The sequence below is a fragment of the Bufo gargarizans genome, chromosome 1 (genome assembly GCF_014858855.1).
Source record: "Bufo gargarizans isolate SCDJY-AF-19 chromosome 1, ASM1485885v1, whole genome shotgun sequence".
Taxonomy (NCBI): Eukaryota; Metazoa; Chordata; class Amphibia; order Anura; family Bufonidae; genus Bufo; species Bufo gargarizans.
The window spans coordinates 720,058,019-720,074,554 of NC_058080.1; the positions used below are offsets into that span (position 1 = coordinate 720,058,019).

General features: G+C 44.5%; 1 protein-coding gene across 2 annotated transcripts in view; it reads right to left on the reverse strand.

The window, feature by feature from the left end:
- MALT1 (MALT1 paracaspase) overlaps positions 1 to 16,536 on the reverse strand; it is a 110,032-nt gene that overhangs the window by 35,864 nt on the left and 57,632 nt on the right. The window contains exons 6-10 of one of the 2 annotated variants that reach the window (XM_044276345.1): positions 15,844 to 15,940; positions 11,548 to 11,592; positions 7,599 to 7,625; positions 2,553 to 2,576; positions 1,792 to 1,995 (exon numbers count right to left, since the gene is read on the reverse strand). In XM_044276345.1, coding sequence (XP_044132280.1) covers positions 1,792 to 1,995; positions 2,553 to 2,576; positions 7,599 to 7,625; positions 11,548 to 11,592; positions 15,844 to 15,940 — 397 coding nt within the window. The remainder of the gene's footprint in view (positions 1 to 1,791; positions 1,996 to 2,552; positions 2,577 to 7,598; positions 7,626 to 11,547; positions 11,593 to 15,843; positions 15,941 to 16,536) is intronic. The other variant, XM_044276346.1, reaches the window with a different exon arrangement.

The following is a 16,536-nucleotide window of genomic DNA, read 5'->3' on the forward strand; positions in this document are numbered from 1 at the left end:
GGTCTATGGAAACTATTGTGACCTATGGAGTCATCCCACCAGTTGTCCAGCCCGATGTCTCTTCCAGCAGGATGGAGCCTGCCAGCAGCACCACTCAAGCAGATAACCCCCACATGTGAGTAGGCCGGCTGGCCACCACTAATATCCTTGCTGTGAAAGGAAAATGTTTTAGGGAGTCTGAGCCGTTAATCCAGTATGGGCTCTCATTCGTTTGTGTAAAGTGGTAGTTGCCCAAGCCACTTGAGAGCCTACTGCCCCTTTTCAAAATAAAAGGACTTCCTCATGGACTCCGTCTATGCTGCTAAATCCCAGTTCTGCACGTTTGCACCATTTTTATCCCTTTTTACCCCCTTCTCAGGTTTCCTGCAACGCTCATGTTTTACAAGTCAGAGACTTTGAACTTTAATAAATCTATCGGATTACAAGTAGTTATACCCCAAATCAGGGATGGACTTTGCCTCAGAGGACTTTGCCATGGACTGTATTACCCCCATGATAATCGCCCCACCCATTTTTGTCACCGTCAAGCACAGAAGTCACGACGCCCAATGTACCTTTGTGCCATGAGAACCAGGAAAGAGATATATACCGTAAGTGATATTTCAATAGGGTGTATTGTCATGCAAACTCTTTTGCTTATCTGAGCCTACTGAAGTAACTTAATATTACTATGCAATGTTGAATTATGAGGTGTATATGTGTTGCGGCATATGTTTTATATTTTTTAGGTGACGGCATAGAGATCCACAGCGTCTAGCAAGTCAAACGCTGAGGACGGCTTACATTAGGGGGGAATGCAGTGTCCCAATACGTGCTAAAAGTGGACACTTTAAACCTTTGTATATGTCATGTCACTATAATGTCGATTTACTCTGTACTAGCTGCAAATTCCCTACAACAGGCTGGTAATTGCATTACACCTAGTCGCCACTAGGTGGTGCTATTACATCATATATGTAGAACAGGTCAGTCACAGGAAGTCAGATGAGAGTTTAGTGAAGGAGAGGAGAGCATGTAGCTCCTGCTGTGTGCCCCTGGGCACTCTCCAGGAGGGCGATACATATATCTAGGAAGCCAAGCCCAAAAGTGACTGGATCCCCTTTTTATAGTTCCACTGTCTAGTAGCCAGAGACAGAGTGGATGTATTGTATTGAAGCAACCTGTGCAAATAATGGAGCAGAAGTATAATGCCTGCCGCTAGGGAGACCACCCTGTTGGTTGCTGAACACTAATGAAAGATCCAAGTACCAAAAGGCTGGGTTATCAGAGCGAGACCAGAACCAAGGAAAGGATCACTCTCTCACTTAAGTCAAGTTAGAACCTGTCTAAAACGTCTTCACCGAGCCTGTTGTCTGGAGTTGCAGCTCAGCATCATCTTGTGAACCAAGGCATTATTTAGTGTGGATGCTAACTACCTCAAGGCAAATATTTCAAGTAAAGTTCCAGTTTGTTTAATAGCTGACTCTCTCCTTATTCGTCACTATCCTTCATTGCACCTTGCGGTGCTGGCGTCACGAACACCAGGGACCCTGCCTCCACGGCACCGTAAACCATTCCACCAAGGTCACCTCAACCACCATCTGGTGGGAGTCCCTGGAAGACAGACTGTGCCCCGAAGGTACTGGTGCGGTTCTTCCATTCACTACACACCGGCCCAGGGAGCTCTACAGAACAGTGAATAAGCAACTACTACCCCCATCGGCCCACCAACACTCCCACATATTGCCCCTGCGGCCCGGTGGCTGCAGACTCTCTTAGCAGAGTTGACCTCCAGCAGAGATTGCCACTTACCATACACTCCCTTGTCCAGCAATAGTAAGAATTCATTCACTGTGTTCCTCATTTCCACCTCGGTGAGGTCCAGCAGGGATACAACCTTGAAGTCCAGCTGTCTCAGCAGGTTAGTGAGTTCATATACGTCAACCATTGGGGCTTTGAGCGGAGAGTGGTTCTTGTAGGACATGTTCCCGATCAACAAGGCAACTTTATCCGTAGCTGGAAGGAGTTATAATCAGATTAATACAATGATCCATGTCCCTGGAACAATGCTACATATAATCCCAAGTATAATATCACATGTCCTGCCTATAATCCCTGAGGCAGTTTGGCCGGCAGCTGTTGAAGCTATGTGACCACCTTAAAGGTGGACATACACTATAGATAGCCATTGGCAGAACGCTCATTAGGCTGATAGCCTACCGTACACATGCACGCTTGGCTCGGCTTAGTGTGCAGGTATTATCAATAGTGAATAGTCTATGGGGATTCAAATGTTGGAAAGTATGATATGGCTTGTAACCCAGCTTTCCCAGACTAAAGGACACAAGGCTCTTTAAATATCCTAAAGAAATCTGTATACATTACAGACAATGATTCATGTGAATTATTAATAGAACAATCATCATACTCATCAGACATGTCGTAACCTATCACTGATAAATATTTACACAGCGACGCAGGGAGCAGTCTCATACTACACATTTGCATGATTGATACTTCCCGTTCGTTTCCTGTATGATATGTGTGTGTGTAATTGTACTTATGTTACTCACCAAACAGAGGCTCATCGGAGGATTCTGCAACAAACAGATAAAAGTTAGAGAAAAGGAAAGAATGAAGGAGGTAGGAAGGAAGGGGAAAAGAAGGGATGAAAGGAAGGAATGAAAGAGGAGGAAAGAAGGGAAGGATGAATAAATGAAGGAAGAGGGAAAGAGGAAAGGAAGGAAGACGGAAAGAAGGGAAGGAATCAAAAAGGAAGGAAGGGAGGTAGATAGCAAATTAGATAGATTGATTGTGTGATATATGATTGTGTGCATATTAGTGTTGATCACGAATATTCGAATTTCCAATTTTTATCGCGAATGTAGGTACTTCGAAAATTAGCGAATATTTCAAATATAGTTATCTATATTTGTAATTTCGTATATTTTTTTTTTTTTTTATCAGTACACATGATCCCTCCCTGCTTCTAGCTTGTGGGCCAATGAGAAGGCTGCAGTATATTTGACTTTAGGAGTAGTGTTGTTTGCGAATTTTCGTAACAATTTTTTTTATTGCGAATTTTTCAACTTACAACTATTAGACAAAGAAGATTATAGCACTATATTAGGCCTCATGCACACGACAGTTTATTTTCACGGTCCGCAAAAACGGGGTCCGTAGGTCCGTGATCCGTGACCGTTTTTTCGTCCGTGGGTCTTCCTTGATTTTTGGAGGATCGTTTTGGTGTCAGCCTGGCCGTGCGGAGCCAAACGGATCCGTCCTGAATTACAATGCAAGTCAATGGGGACGGATCCGTTTGATGTTGACACAATATGGTGCCATTTCAAACGGATCCGTCCCCATTGACTTTCAATGTAAAGTCTGGAGTTCTTTTATACCATCGGATTGGAGTTTTCTCCAATCCGATGGTATATTTTAACTTGAAGCGTCCCCATCACCATGGGAACGCCTCTATGTTAGAATATACTGTCGGATATGAGCTACTTCGTGAAACTCAGATCCGACAGTATATTCTAACACAGAGGCGTTCCCATGGTGATGGGGACGCTTCTAGTTAGAATACACTACAAACTTTGTACAAGACTGCCCCCTGCTGCCTGGCAGCACCCGATCTCTTACAGGGGGATATGATAGCACAATTAACCCCTTCAGGTGTGGCACCTGAGGAGTTAATTGTACTATCATATCCCCCTGTAAGAGATCAGGGCTGCCAGGCAGCAGGGGGCAGACCCCCTCCTCCCCAGTTTGAATATCGTTGGTGGCACAGTGTGCGCCCCCCATCGGGCCCCCCTCCCTCCCTCTAGTGTAATAAATCGTTGGTGGCACAGTGTGCGCCCCCCATCGGGCCCCCCCTTCCTCCCTCTATTGTTATAAATCGTTGGTGGCACAGTGAGCGCCCCCATCGGCCCCCCTCCCTCTATAGCAGTAACAACATTGGTGGCAGTGTGCAGCCTCCCATCAGGGCTGGGGCTCCGATCGGTAACCATGGCAACCAGGACGCTACTGCAGTCCTGGTTGCCATGGTTACTTAGCAATAGTACAACAGTAGAAGATTCATACTTACCTGCTTGCTGCTGCGATGTCTGTGACCGGCCGGGAGCTCCACCTACTGGTAAGTGACAGGTCTGTGCGGCGCATTGCTAAAGAACTGTCACTTACCAGTAGGAGGAGCTCCCGGCCGGTCACAGACATCGCAGCAGCAAGCAGGTAAGTATGAATCTTCTACTGTTGTACTATTGCTAAGTAACCATGGCAACCAGGGCTGCAGTAGCTTCCTGGTTGCCATGGTTACCGATCGGAGCCCCAGCGATTAAACTGGGACTCCGATCGGAACTCCGCTGCCACCAATGATGGGGGGGGGCGGAATGGGAGGCCCCACACTGCCACCAATGTTGTTACTGCTATAGAGGGAGGGGGGCCGATGGGGGGCGCACACTGTGCCACCAACGATTTATTACACTAGAGGGAGGAAGGGGGGCCCGATGGCTGGCGCACACTGTGTCACCAACGATATTCAAACTGGGGAGGGGGGTCTGCCCCCTGCTGCCTGGCAGCCCTGATCTCTTACAGGGGGATATGATAGTACAATTAACTCCTCAGGTGCCTGCACCTGAAGGGGTTAATTGTGCTATCATATCCCCCTGTAAGAGATCGGCTGCTGCCAGGCAGCAGGGGGCAGTCTTGTACAAAGTTTGTAGTGTATTCTAACTAGAAGCGTCCCCATCACCATGGGAACGCCTCTGTGTTAGAATATACTGTCGGATATGAGTTTTCACGAAGTCAAAACTTAGATCTGAAAAAGCTTTCATGCAGACGGATCTTCGGATCCGTCTGTATGAAAGTAACCCTGGCCACGGATCACGGACACGGATGCCAATCTTGTGTGCATCCGTGTTCTTTCACGGACCCATTGACTTGAATGGGTCCGTGAACCGTTGTCCGTCAAAAAAATAGGACAGGTCATATTTTTTTGACGGACAGGATACACGGATCACGGCCTCGGCTGCAAAACGGTGCATTTTCCGATTTTTCCACGGACCCATTGAAAGTCAATGGGTCCGCAAAAAAAAACGGAAAACGGCACAACGGCCACGGATGCACACAACGGTCGTGTGCATGAGGCCTTAGCTAAATTGCTCTATATTCGATTTTTTTTGAATATTCGCTATATTGCTATAACTTTGTTTTTTAGAATATTTGTAATATTCTAAAACAAGAATATATAGCAATATAGCGAATATTCGGAAAAAACGAATATAGAGCAATTTTGCTAATATAGTGCTATAATCTTCTTTGTCTAATAGTTGTAATTTTGTTCTCATCTGAAGTTCGATTGGAAAAAAATTACAACTATAAAAAAAAAGATTATAGCACTATATTAGCTAAATTGCTCAATATTCGTTTTTTCGAATATTCGCTATATATTCTTGTTTTAGAATATTACGAATATTCGAAAAAACAAAGATAGCAATATAGCGAATATTCGAAAAAATAAATCGAATATAGAGCAATTCAGCTAATATAGTGCTATAATCTTTTTTTTTTTATAGTTGTAATTTTTTTCCAATCGAACTTCAGATGAGAACAAAATTACAACTATTAGACAAAGAAGATTATAGCACTATATTAGCAAAATTACTCTATATTTGTTTTTTTTTCCGAATATTCGCTATATTGCTATATATATATATATTACGAATATTTGAAAAAACAAAGTTATAGCAATATAGCGAATATTCGAAAAAAACGAATATAGAGCAATTTAGCTAATATAGTGCTATAATCTCCTTTGTCTAATAGTTGTAAATTGAAAAATTCGCAATAAAAAATTTGCATTACGAAAATTCGAATTACGAAAATTTGCATATTACACAATCATTACCTTGCCGATTTTTTGAGTAAAAAAATCGTAGAATATAATGAATATTCGAATTTGCGACTATTCAACGAATATTCTACAAAATATTCGCGAAATATCGCGAATTCGAATATGACCCCTGCCGCTCATCACTAGTGCATATAACAAAAAACTAAGATAAAATTTAAGCAAAAGTCTATCTACATTCTGCCCCCTTGTACTGATTGTGAGGCATGTTGGGATTATAATGTAGGGCCTGTAAGGTCTTGTTTGATAGTACTTCCTGGATAAGATCTTCATTTTATTCTCACTTACTTCTGCTCCTTTACTGTGTATACTGGGTTTGATTAGTAGAGTCATCTCATAATCATTAAAAAGAGCTGTAAGAAAGCTGTCAGCACATATATGATACCTTAACCCTAAGTACACACCTGAGCGTTTTACAGCGCGTTCAAACGCGCTGTAAAACGCTCAACACATGAAAACCAATGCTTCCCTATGGGAATGGTTCTCACCTGGGCGTTTTACAGCGCGTACGATCGCGCTGTAAAACGCCCGACGCATAATCAAGTTCTTGAGCTTCTTTGGGGCGTTTTGACGCGCGTTTGTGGCCATAGGACACTGCAGTCAATGACACAAACGCGCGTCAAACGCGCGTTTACTATTGCAAAAAACACGCATAAAAACGCGCGACTAAAACGCGCATTTGAGAAACGCTCAGGTGTGAAAGCAGGGTAAGGGTCCATTCACACGTCCGTAGTGGATTGCGGATCCGCAATACACCCGGACGGCACCCCCATAGAACTGCCTATTCTTGTCCGCAATTGCGGACAAGAATAGAACATGTTCTATTTTTTTCGGGAGCCGCGGACCGGAAGATCGGGGCCGTGCTCCGGAAATGCGGATGCGGACAGCACACTGCGTGCTGTCCGCATCTCTTCCGGCCCCATAGAGAATGAATGGGTCTGGATTTGTTCCACAACGTTGCGGAACAGATCCGGACCCATTCTATGGACGTGTGAATGGACCCTAAGCAGGATAAGACTGAAGTATGTTTTACTCAGAAGCACCGCGGCCTCGGGGAGAATTGTCTGCTAGGCCGCTCCTTCCAAGCTCTCTCTGCCCAGCTAAGCTTAAGATTTACCCTGCTTTCACACCTGAGCGTTTCTCAAACGCGCATTTTAAGCGTGTTTTTGTCGCGCGTTTTTATGCGCGTTTTTTGTAATAGTAAACGCGCGTTTGTGTGATTGACTGCAGTGTCCTATGGCCACAAACGCGCGTCAAAACGCCCCAAAGAAGCTCAAGAACTTGATTATGCGTCGGGCGTTTTACAGCGCGATCGTACGCGCTGTAAAACGCCCAGATGAGAACCATTCCCATAGGGAAGCATTGGTTTTCATGTGTTGAGCGTTTTACAGTGCGTTTGAACGCGCTGTAAAACGCTCAGGTGTGAACTTAGGGTAAACCACAGTCCAGCGTTAACAAAGAGTCTTTCGTTATGGGTAGCATTAACCTACTGACGGGGGCTGTATTCAATCACATCCTGAGGACTATAAGGATGACCTTGACTATAAATAATTTTAACTGCCGTAAAGCAGACACAACCTTTTGCAATGTATATTCAGTGTGTATACCTCCAAAATAATTAAAACTAATCAATCTGCCAGTAATTAATAGAACTAAAATCAATTACGAGCCATTCTCTTCAATACTCCTATGAGCGCAAACTGCTACTTACCTTTGTCGATTATGTGGCTCAATTCATCTAAAACAAAACAAAGAATGTAATATTACATAAACACAATAAAAATAATAATATAAAATCAGCAGAATAATAGCTGTCATTAATGCCTAATTTACTATTGTTGCTCTTGTTTATCATAGTTGAAACTGCAAGCACTCCCAACTTTCATGTGATCCCGCTATACGGAACTCCAACAGGAGGGTTATGCTAATTTGCCTAAAAAAAGGGCATTTCTGGCTGTTTTAGGGTGTGTCTGGACAGAGACAGAGGAGGGGTGGACCTAAACATCATTAAGGGTACTTTCACACTAGCGTTATTCTTTTCCGGCATTGAGTTCCGTCCTAGGGGGTCAATACCGGAAAAGAACTGATCAGGCATATCCCCATGCATTCTGAATGGAGAGTAATCCGTTCAGGATGTCTTCAGTTCAGTCTTTTTACATTTTCAGGACAGAGATAATACTGCAGCATGCTGCGGTTTTATCTCCGTCCAAAATTCCAGAACACTTGCCGGCATTTTCCCCATTAAAATGCATAAATGCAGAGTGTTCCGGCAAAATGGATCCGACATTGCGGTCTGCGCATGCTCAGACTGCAAAATTTAAAAAAATAAATAAATGCCAGATCCGTTTTGACACCGGTGAGACGAATCCGGCATTTCAATGCATTTGTCGGATCAGGATCCTGATCCGTCTGACAAATGCCATCCGTTTGCATACGTATTGACGAATCCGGTGGGCAGTTCCAGCGACGGAACTGCCTGCCGGAATCCACTGCCGCAAGTGTGAAAGTACCCTAAATGCTAAAAAAGGCCTGTGATTGGCTGATCGGGGCTTTCCTAGCATTTCCAGTGTGTTGAGCCAGGACAGGGAGTACACAAGAGTGGCGGGGGATTGGTGGAGGTGAGTAATGATTCTTTCATTTTAACTTCTAATGTCCCATGTTTTTATCTCCCACGAAAACCCCCTTTGAAAGGGTATCACACCAAGTTATGCCTTATCCACTATTTGATCAGTGGGGTCTTGATCTGAGACCTCCACCGTTCATGAGATTGGGTGTTTCATGTCCTCCGTTTGATGCAGCTCAATGGCCCTACTGTACTTGGCTACTGGAGATACAATTGCCCCATATTGATAAATGGAGCTGCAACGCACATGTTCAACTGCCGATCCATCCAGACACAGGACCCCCTTTTTCTCATGAACGGTCACCCCCTCGCTGATCTAACAGGAGATAACGTGCATTTCCTCGAATACCCCTTTAAATCCCACAGTCTGACACCTTATAAGAAAGTGGCAGCATTCTGAATCCAGCTCTGGGTGTGATTGGAGGATTACACAATAAGTAACTCATTTTCGATACAATAAAAGCAAAAGAAGCGCAAAACATCTGCAGAGTTACGCAAGGTTATACAACCACACAACCAACGTGGCTCCTTGCAGGCCTCCCACAGGGGCGGTCACCCAGCTTTCCTGATACATTCTTTCTATTCAAGATTCTTACTTTTATTAGCGATTTTTTTCTTTCTATTTTAGGGGAAAATTCTCTTTCTTACACTTTAGGTGAGGCGCTGTTGTCAAAAGACGTGTATTCTGAACTTTGATTCCATTTCCCATAGGTCAGGGCTTGAGTCTGTCCACTTGGTCCACAAAAGAAATGTCACCGTTCATCTAAACCCGTCACCACCCGACGAGCTCAGAGAGAAAGCAGAAATGAAAGTAGAAAGACTGCCGGGTAGGAAATGAATTACGGTACCAGCCAGGACTGTAAATTAGGCGCACTCACATAGTACCACAGAGGGGTCTAATAGAAGCATAATCTATCAATGACTTTAGCTTTGTGCTCCTTCCTAATCAATGCATCTGCATTGCCTTCTGACTACAACTCCTGGTGGATACCGGAGCAGGATGGGTTTTACGTAAGCTTCGGTGAAGGGAGGTCATAAGTCCTTCTGGCTCAGGAGTTGGGCAAAGGTTTAGGCTACTTTCACACTACCTGTTTTATGCTGGATCCGGCAGGGTTTAGCAAAAACACTTCCGTTACTGATAATACATAATTCCGTTATGAACGGATCCGGTTGTATTATCTTTAACATTGCCAAGACGGATCCGTCGTGAACTCCATTGCAAGTCAATGGGGAGCCGGATTCGTCCCCATTGACTTGCATTGCGGGTCATGCCGGATCCGTCTTGCTCCGCATCCCATGACGGAAAGAAAACTGCAGCATGCTGCTGTTTGCTCTCCGGTATGAGAACGCAATGCTTTTTGGAGCATTCCGTTCGGCTCAGTTACGTTTTGTCCCCATTGACAATGAATAGGGACAAAACAGAAGCGTTTTTTTCCCGGTATTGATGCGGTCCATCTCAATACCGGAAAATAGAAACGCTGGTGTGAAAGTAGCCTTCCAGATGCGCATTCCCCTTTTGGAGAGGACTTGAGACGGACCGCATCATTTTGCATGTTTTTCTGCACTTTTTTGTAATACCTGAGCAGGGAAAGCACGTTCTAGTGTTTTCAATAAAAATGATAGATGCAGTAGGGCACCATGGAGGCCTGTGATGGCTAACCTCCGGCACTCCAGCTGTGGGCAAACTACGATTCTCAAGATGCACACTTGCAGAACTCCATAGAAATGAGTGGAGCATGCTGGGAGTTGTAGTTTCACCACAGCTGGAGTGCCGGGGGTTAGCCATCACTGGTCTAGTCTCTCTAGGCAATGGGACAGATTTACCCTATAATTTATGGCAGGTTTTAGGGTAAATTATAGTAAATATGATGGCTGTGTAAGCCACGCCCCTCCCTCTAAGTCCCCCCCCCCAAATAATAATAATAATTTTTGCACCAAACAGGCATGTGTCAACATTTGTGAATGTACCCTGCCACAATTTTGGCCATGATAAATCTCCCCCACACCTACTTTGCACGGTTTGAATGTAATGGTGGTCACGCATGTGCGCTGCCACTCCATTCAGGTCTATGGGGATGAATTGAGATGAATCGAACGGCCGACACGCATGTGTATTTGCCGCTCCATTCGGACGGGGAACATGGGCTCGTGATCCCAGCAGTCGGACCCCCATTTATCAGACACTTAGGGCTCATGCACACAAACATATTTTCTTTCCGTGTCCGTTCCGTTTTTTTTTTGTGGACCGTATGCAGGAACCATTCATTTTAATGGGTCCAGAAAAAAACGGAAGCTCCTCCGCGTGCATTCCGTATGTCTGTTCCGCAAAAAAATAGAGCATGCCCTATTATTGTCCGCATTACGGACAAGGATAGGACTGTTCTATTAGGGGCCAGCTGTTCCGTTCCGCAAAATACGGAATGCACACGGACGTCATCTGTATTTTCTACGGACCACAAAATACATGCGGTCGTGTGCATGAGCCCTTATCCTGTAGATAGGGGACTTGTTGTCCCAGTGGGACAGCCCCTTGAATATATGTTTTGCAAGGTATGAACGCCAGTGCAAATTGGGTCAAACTTCTGGCACCTAAATATTTCGCAAAATGTCGGTGAGATCAGCGCGCAAGATCACGTGAATCACCCTTTGACAAAATCCTGTATTCGCCCCTGAATTTGACATCGATTGTCAGGGATGCACCATGACAAAGTAGGTGGCAGTTTTGGGGGCAGCCTGCACCATAGACAGTAATACACGCTGCCAAAAACAGCTCTTAAAGGGGCCTGCCCTTGCACATTAGTATGGGGCAAATTAAATTTTTAGGGAACCGTCTTGTAGGGTTTGGTCATTTAATTGATGCCCCTGTCCTGTTATTTTACGTCATGTGACCGCTGAAAACGAAAGGCCAGGTTATCGCCATGCGGGGGCGCGAGAGAGCAGCAGTGACAGATCATCCCCCACCACCTTTGATTTTTTTTCATGCAGTATCAATACTTCTTCCTCAAGAACATGCATGAATCAGACATGCATCCCCTACCTTCTGTGCACTCCATAGCGACATTTGTCCAAAGCTTCGCACTTCCTTTTGTTTTAAAAGAAAAACAATATTTAATATTTGTTGTATTTTTTTTTAGTATATATCATATTAACATTCAGATCCATCTAAACCTGACCTAATGTGAACTAAGCCTAAGGTCTCCTTTACACGACTGTATGGCTTTTTCAGTATTTTGCAGTCCGAAAAAAAAAAAAAAGGGATCCGCAAAAAATACAGGTGACATCCGCGTGCATTCCGTATACGGAACGCAAAAAACGGAGGCCTAAGTCGTTGAGAGCTGTGAAAAATTAAATATAAAGGGGTCTGTCCATAAAGCTTAAAGGCTATGGACACCTTTCAAAAGGTGGAGTTTCCTTTTATTTTATTTTTATTGCATTGACTGCATTTTCAGATAAAAAAAAAAACATTTGCAATTCCTTGTGATACAGGGTTTTTGGGATTTTCATATCGATGGCCTATATAAGATTGCCGGGGGTTTGACTCACGGTATCTCTACAACTCCTATCACGCAAAAAATAGAGACTTTAATAATTTATTTGGAAAATCCACATATATACACATAACATTAATCAATATATAATAAAATACATATAGCAGCAACTGTGACAACTATAATAGGACTCCAGACATCAGGGACTAGTAGAATTACATATAGCAGCATAATGACATAAGGCTCAAGTGGCCACCATGCGTCCGTATAATGCAATTCACCGCCCATCACTGTGCACAGACATATGCAGAGCCTAGAATAACACTGCTAGAGATGATAATGATACAAACAAAATAAGAAGTACTGACCCAGCCTCGATTTTACCAATCTAAATGTTGGTAAGTATGAATTAAGTGCCTCTCACTCCAGTGACGTATGGATGCGCCAGTCTTGATATATCTGGTGTCTTGTAGGGCTAGCTAGCAGTTTTAATACATATGCAAATGAGCAGAGGGCGGCCCCAGCCACTCTGTGCACCTGTGCTCCTCCCTGCTTCCTCTGTCCCGCCCAGTGATGTGCTGTTCTAGCACATGTGACCGCTGAGGCCTGTGATTGGCTGCAGTGGTCATGGGACAGAGCTGCTTCTGGTCTAGCAGGCTGGGAACAGGGCTGAGGTGTGAGAATGGTGAGGCTGCAGACGGGTGTTTGTTTTGTTTGTTTTGTTTTGTTTTTTAAATTAGGAACAGGTTCTGAAGATTCTAGTCCAGAAGACCCCTTTAAGTTAACATCTTGTGACAACCCCTTTAACATCATGTATATCCTTTTGACCTCTCTCTGTATAAAATGTACATGTAGTGTTGAAAAAGAAGCAAACATTGACTCTGGTTTTCTTTCATGTTTTTAAATGCGCCCATCACTTAAAGGGGTTTATTTTGCATTAACACAATGTTGAACTTTAAAGGGGTACTGCAAACGTAAAAAAACTAAACAAAAAAAAAAACGGTGTTTTCTTCTAAGGGTGGGTTCACACTAGCGTTAGGGATTCCGTTATGGCTTTCCGTTATAACGGAATCCATAAGACGGAAGGACGGATCCGTTCTTCTGGCCTATAGACTTGCATTATGACGGAATGCAAAACGGAAGCCTTTAAAAGGCCTAATAGAAGTCTATGGGAATGAAAACTGATCTGTCTGGGTCCCGTTATGCAGGACTTTGTTTTCCGTCTTGCATAACGGGACCCGTTATGCTTTTCTATAGACTTCTATTAGGACAGAAAGCAAACGGAATGCCTTTTAAAGGCTTCCGTTTTGCATTCCATCATAATACAAGTCTATGGGCAGAAGAACGGATCCGTCCTTCCGTCTTATGGATTCCGTTATTTTCCGTTATAACGGAAAGCCATAACGGAATCCCTAACGCTAGTGTGAACCCACCCTAACCTGTGGAAGAAAGACAGTTTAGTTAGCGCTGATCCTCTGTCGCTGCGCCCATGCCTCCGTCTCAGGTGCCCTCACACAGGCTGCGGGCTCTTCTGCTGGGGTCCCAATTGTTTGTTCAGCTGCATGATAGTGAATGCGGCTCAGCAGGAAGAGAAGGGCACGCATCCAGTTGGGACCCGAGCGTTAGAGCCCGAGCCTGTGTGAGTGCAGTGGAGATGGAGGCATCGGCGATACGATGGAGGGTAAGTGCTAACTAAACTGTCTTTTTTTTAAAAGTTTGGAGTACCCCTTGAAAATCTTAGATAGTTTGAATGCATGTTATAATGCTGAGTAATCTTGAAACCTGCATCATTTTATTTACTTTAGTTACATCCAAAGCTGCATTCAAATGTTTGCTGCTTTATATTAAGGGAGCTCGGTCATACAGTTGTATACATAAACTGCTGTCTAGAGCAGTGATCTCCAACCTGTGGCTCCCCAGCTGTTGCAAAACTATAGCTCCCATCATACCCGATAGACGCAGGGCATGAGGGGAGCTGTAGTTTTGCAACAGCTGGGGAGCCACAGGTTGGGGGGACTTTGATCTAGAGCAGGGATGGTCAACCTGCGGCCCTCCAGCTGTTGTAAAACTACAACTCCCACCATGCCCTGCTGTAGGCTGATACCTGTAAGCAGTCTGTGCATGCTGGGAGTTGTAGTTTTGCAACAGCTGGAGAGCCGCAGGTTGGCTATCCCTGATCTAGAGCAACTACAAGATAGTTTTAACACAGCTCTGGATGCAACAACAGAGAATGCCATGAAAAATTGCAAATGCAAAGTAACAACTAAAACAGTGGTCAGCAGCCTTAGCTGTTGTGAAACTACAACTCCTAGCATTCATACTAGCTGTATTCAGAACTTTCATTATACCCGAATAGAGCATGCTGGGAGTTGTAGTTCCATGGCAGCTGGCGGTTACTGAAGCATTTGCTATAAAAATATTGTTTAAAGTGGAGTTGCCCTTTAAATTTGGTATGTCAGATCAGTTATTACAAGCAGCGCCATCTGTTGGAGAGATGTGGGTACTGGGCCACCTGAAGCACAGAGCCATGACTGACGTAGCTGTATTCATAAATTTGCTAGATCTTGTTAAGGCTACTCTCACACTAGCATTAATGTTTTCCGGTATTGAGATCCGTCATAGGGTCTCAGTACGGGGAAAAACACTTCCGTTTTGTTCCCATTCATTGTCAATGGGGATAAAACGTAATTGAACAGAACGGAGTGCTCCAGAATGCATTCCATTCCATTCCCATACCGGAGAGAAAACCACAGCATGCAGTAGTTTGCTTTCCGTCCTGAGATGCGGAGCAAGACGGATCCGGCATGACCCCCAATGCATGTCCATGGGGATGGATCTGTTTTCTCTGCCACAATAGAAAACGGATCCGTCCTCTATTGACTTTCAATGGATCCGTCTTGGCCATGTTAAAGATAATACAACCGGATCCGTTCATAACGGATGCAGATGGTTGTATTATCAGTAACGGAAGCGTTTTTGCTGAACCCTGCCGGATCCAGCAAGAACGCTAGTGTGAAAGTAGCCTTAAAGGGGTTGGTCCAGGTATGATCCCTGGGAGCCCCACCATTGGGTCCCCCTCTGATCACTAAAATGGGGGCAAGAAGCTAGAGTTGATTTCATGGACGAGCCTTCATCCTAGTGATCAGTGGGGGTCCAACCAGTGGGGTCCCTAGTGGTCCTACATCTATCACTGTGGATAGGGAATGCATGCTTTTGTGGGCCAACCCCATTTAAAGGGGTTTTCCAGGACTTCTAGGTCATCAATATCATATTGGTGAAGGTCGGACACCCTGCACCCCCACTGATCCCTGATCGGCATCGGAAACTATATGGCGGATCATGGACCTGGAGGCAGAAGATTCCGGTGGTCATTTATGAACAGATGTACGCCACTTTTTGTCGTATTTCCGTGCAAAGGTTACTTACGCTGCAATCTGCGGCTTTTTCCCCTTTTCTGCCGCTCACGCCAGGTCTAAAAAAAGGAGGCTTGGCACGGGTAGGTCATTTATCATTTTTTATCCCCAATGCACAGGGCAACATCCGCGCGAATTCCGCACACGGATCCAGACCCATTCAACGTCCTCACCGCAAAAACATAGAACATGTTCTACTTTTTTGCGGTGCGGAGGCACGGAGAGAAACCGTGTATCCATTCCGCATCCGCACCTTCCGGATTGTGGACCCATTCAAGTGAATGGGTCCGCACCCGTGATACGAAGTGCACACGGCCGGTGCCCGTATATTGCAGACCTGCTGTTTGCGGGCCGCAATACGGGCAAGGCCGGGCAACGGCAGTGTGCATGAGGCCTAAACCTAATGACATTTTGGACGACATGAAGACTTACCAACAACGACTTCCACCTTCTTACTGTCCTCCGTTTCATTACCGTTAGACAAGCGGCAATAGTAAACGCCTTGATCTTGTGCCGAAACGCTGGGAATCTGGGTTTAAAACAATTTTGGATTTAGGATTAAAAATTGAAATTGTGAAGGTCATTGGAGGAACGGAATAAAAACTTCAGACCAACATGAACCCATTCATTAGAAATACAGAGCTGCATTCTTCCAAAAACAGCGCCATTCTTGTCTTTAGGCTGTGTCTGGTACTGCAGCTTAGCCCCATTAATCTAGAAATAGCACCACTCTTGTTCACAGGCTGTATCTGGTATTACAGCTTTGCCCCATCCACTTGAATACAGTTAAGCTGAAATAGTGTCACTTTCTTAAAAGCTGCACTACCGAACATGGCCTTAGGACAGGAGCGGCGTTGTTTATGGAGGAAAGGGGCTGCGTTTCTGCAAAACAGCATCCGTGCTTTTTAAATTCTATTAACCCCTTTGATACCAGTATGTTTTTTTTATCAGGTAAACTGTATAGTTTCCCGTTCAATGTTCTCTACTTCTTGTTAGAGAGTCCTGAAACAAGTCTGGTCAGAACAGAGAGGCAGTCTACTGTATAACTAATAGATCTTAAGATACTTAGAAGGGTTTTCCAAGACATTAATACTAATGACCTGTCCTCTGGATAGGTCACCAGTA